Below are 2484 nucleotides of genomic sequence, written 5' to 3'. Positions count from 1 at the left end.
AAATGGAATAATATGTTTTGTAAGAAAAAATAAGAAATGAATAGCAAAACCAAACATTTATTTCTATCTTACATACTGTAATTAAAACTTTTAACAGGAAATATCTGAATATTTATCCTTTGTCTCCAGTAGCTGTAAGACAAACTAACCTTTTTAGCAGGAGAACTTGGTATGAAAGGTAGTGCAACTCGCTTCTCTGAAGGTGGTTTCTTCTCAGGTGGCAAAGGCTTGTCAGTAAAATAGGGATTCATGTCAAAATACTCCTGGGGATATAGATTTAACCTGAAAGGCCCTCCTTTAAACAACTGTTTATGTTGCTCTTGTGCTTTCTGTAAAAAAAATACTTTGAAAGAAACAAGCCTCATGATTTTTACTGTATGATATTCTAAAAGAAAAAATGGGAAGTATTTAAACTTAGTCTTGGAGAATGTTCACTTCAACTTTCTTTGCTCTTGTTTGATGCTCAACATATTTTATATACCCACCATGCATAATGGACTCACTAACCAGGAAGCACAACAGTCAGTATGAAAGCATGGTAGAAAAATGGCAGGAAAAGCACTGTGCATTTAAGATGTGTCTAACAGAACTGTATACATGCCTGAAAATAATGCCTGCGTGCATCCCAGCTGCCCACACCTGTGAACCCTGGCCACTATGTTTCCCAGATTCTGAGCATCTTACTGAGCTCAGCTTCTCTAGGAATTGGTTCTTCATACCAAAGGAGATGTTGACTATTCTTTCCAGATTTCATTTTAAAATAAAATAGGTTAAAACATTAAGAACAATTACAGGACATGAATAAAGCATACCATCAGTGAGATAGTATCATGTGGTAATGCATACTAATGTCTCAGAGCAAATTCCTCTTTTCCTATCCAGCGGAAACAATCCCACCTCCCTTTTATTTTTTCTTATTTTCTGCACTGGATACTTAGTTTTGACTCTGAATTTGTCTCAAATTCAGGTAGCTGAATTATTTCTTCTAACCTTGTTCTTACCCTAGACCAAAAAATATCCTCCTGCTACCATTTTTCACTACATATGCATGACTAAAATGTACAGGGTAAGTAAAATCAGTGCAAGTAAATTTACAAATTTTCTTAGATTTATGAACTTACAAGGAAAAAGCAACAGGTTTTTTTGCTATAGCATCTAGGATAATGAGGTCCCATTCTTCTGACAACAGCATAGACATTTATTGTTCCTGCTATTGGCATGATCTGGTCATTATCACATTGTAGCTTAAGGTCTCCAAATAAAGGCTTAAGGTCAAATCCTGAATGGTAGCACTTGTGTGGGATACTGCCAGATGTCTCAAAGAAAACATTGTAAATGAACAATACCTAAGTCTTTTTTATACAGGATGGCCATTAATTTGTTTTCCTTCCTGCACTTTGTAAATAAACATCAGTAATTTCAAGATAAAGGGAACACCACAAGGAACAAAAAGTTCATGTAAATTGTAAGAAATAATCGTAACACTAATACTTAATCAAGAGAAACATTTTTACCTTTGCAATGATTCTTGCTAAATCATACTCATCAGGTAAATGTTCATATTGTTCACCTATGGTCAGGTTTGCATAACTGTAAAAACAAAATTAATTACTTAGGCGTTCAAAACTCAAGAAATATTTAATAAAGTAGTCCGCAAGAAGCAATACTGTGAAGTTACCCGTATCCAGTTCCTTTCTTTCCTGGATTAGTATAAAAATTCTTTCCAGGAGGAACGTATCTTGCTTTGTCTCTTACTTGTGGACTGAAGTATGGATATGAACCTCCTATGGTTCCATAAAAGCTTCCAAGCCCACATCTAAAATAGCAAATGAACACATTAATTACTGGTTTGCAAATAATTCAGGCTTTGTATATCTAGTGTATTAAAACAACGGTGAGTAGAAAACCCAAACAGTATATACATGTCAACAGTTAAATATAAAACCAGATCAGAGTCACTGTCTATTGATCTACTACTACAGCAATTCCATGCACAATGTTATGGACAAAAAAAGAAACAAGATGGCAGCGGAGATGAAGTTTTAAGGTATCTTAATAATAGAAACATGCTTAATAGAAGCTTATTAAACTTTGCACCAACAAGGTGAAGTAACACTGGTAGAGACAGATTCACTGAGACCCAGAGGAATAGTTTAAACAGATGTGATGCTTGATGATAAGAGGACTGCCTTCACCACACGTTTACAGAGAGCAGTAAGCTAGTGTTGGTATGACAATGGAGTGGCAGGTAACACGGGGTACCTGTCCAAAAGGTTTTTCTTCTGGGAGATGTTAGGACTAGTTAACTTTCCGTCTTGTCACAGACGGAAAGTAAAAGGAGGCACAGCTCATTTAGGAGAAATACCTCTGCCTACAAAGTCACAGGAATTCACAAACACTTTTAAAGACCAACTTGAAAATCAATATTTGCTGCTAAGTGTAAAAAATGCTCTCAAAGTACATGATCATACAGCTGCTAAAGGA

At 35.5% G+C, this 2484-nt stretch overlaps 1 protein-coding gene across 1 annotated transcript in view; it reads right to left on the bottom strand.

Annotated features, from left to right (window-relative positions):
• Nucleotides 1-1816, bottom strand: part of LOC104412146 (chromosome unknown open reading frame, human C4orf47) — a gene marked incomplete at its 5' end in the record, with an annotated part of 5788 nt that extends 3972 nt beyond the window's left edge. The window contains 3 exons of the mRNA XM_010022764.1: nt 150-329; nt 1515-1590; nt 1679-1816. Of these exons, the coding sequence (XP_010021066.1) occupies nt 150-329; nt 1515-1590; nt 1679-1816 (394 nt within the window). The remainder of the gene's footprint in view (nt 1-149; nt 330-1514; nt 1591-1678) is intronic.
• Between the last annotated feature and the right edge of the window lie 668 nt (nt 1817-2484).

The sequence above is a fragment of the Nestor notabilis genome, unplaced genomic scaffold, assembly GCF_000696875.1.
Source record: "Nestor notabilis isolate BGI_N333 unplaced genomic scaffold, ASM69687v1 scaffold16129, whole genome shotgun sequence".
NCBI lineage: Eukaryota > Metazoa > Chordata > Aves > Psittaciformes > Psittacidae > Nestor > Nestor notabilis.
Note: the sequence above shows the minus strand (reverse complement) of the source record. Positions and strands in the feature narration are given on the sequence as shown.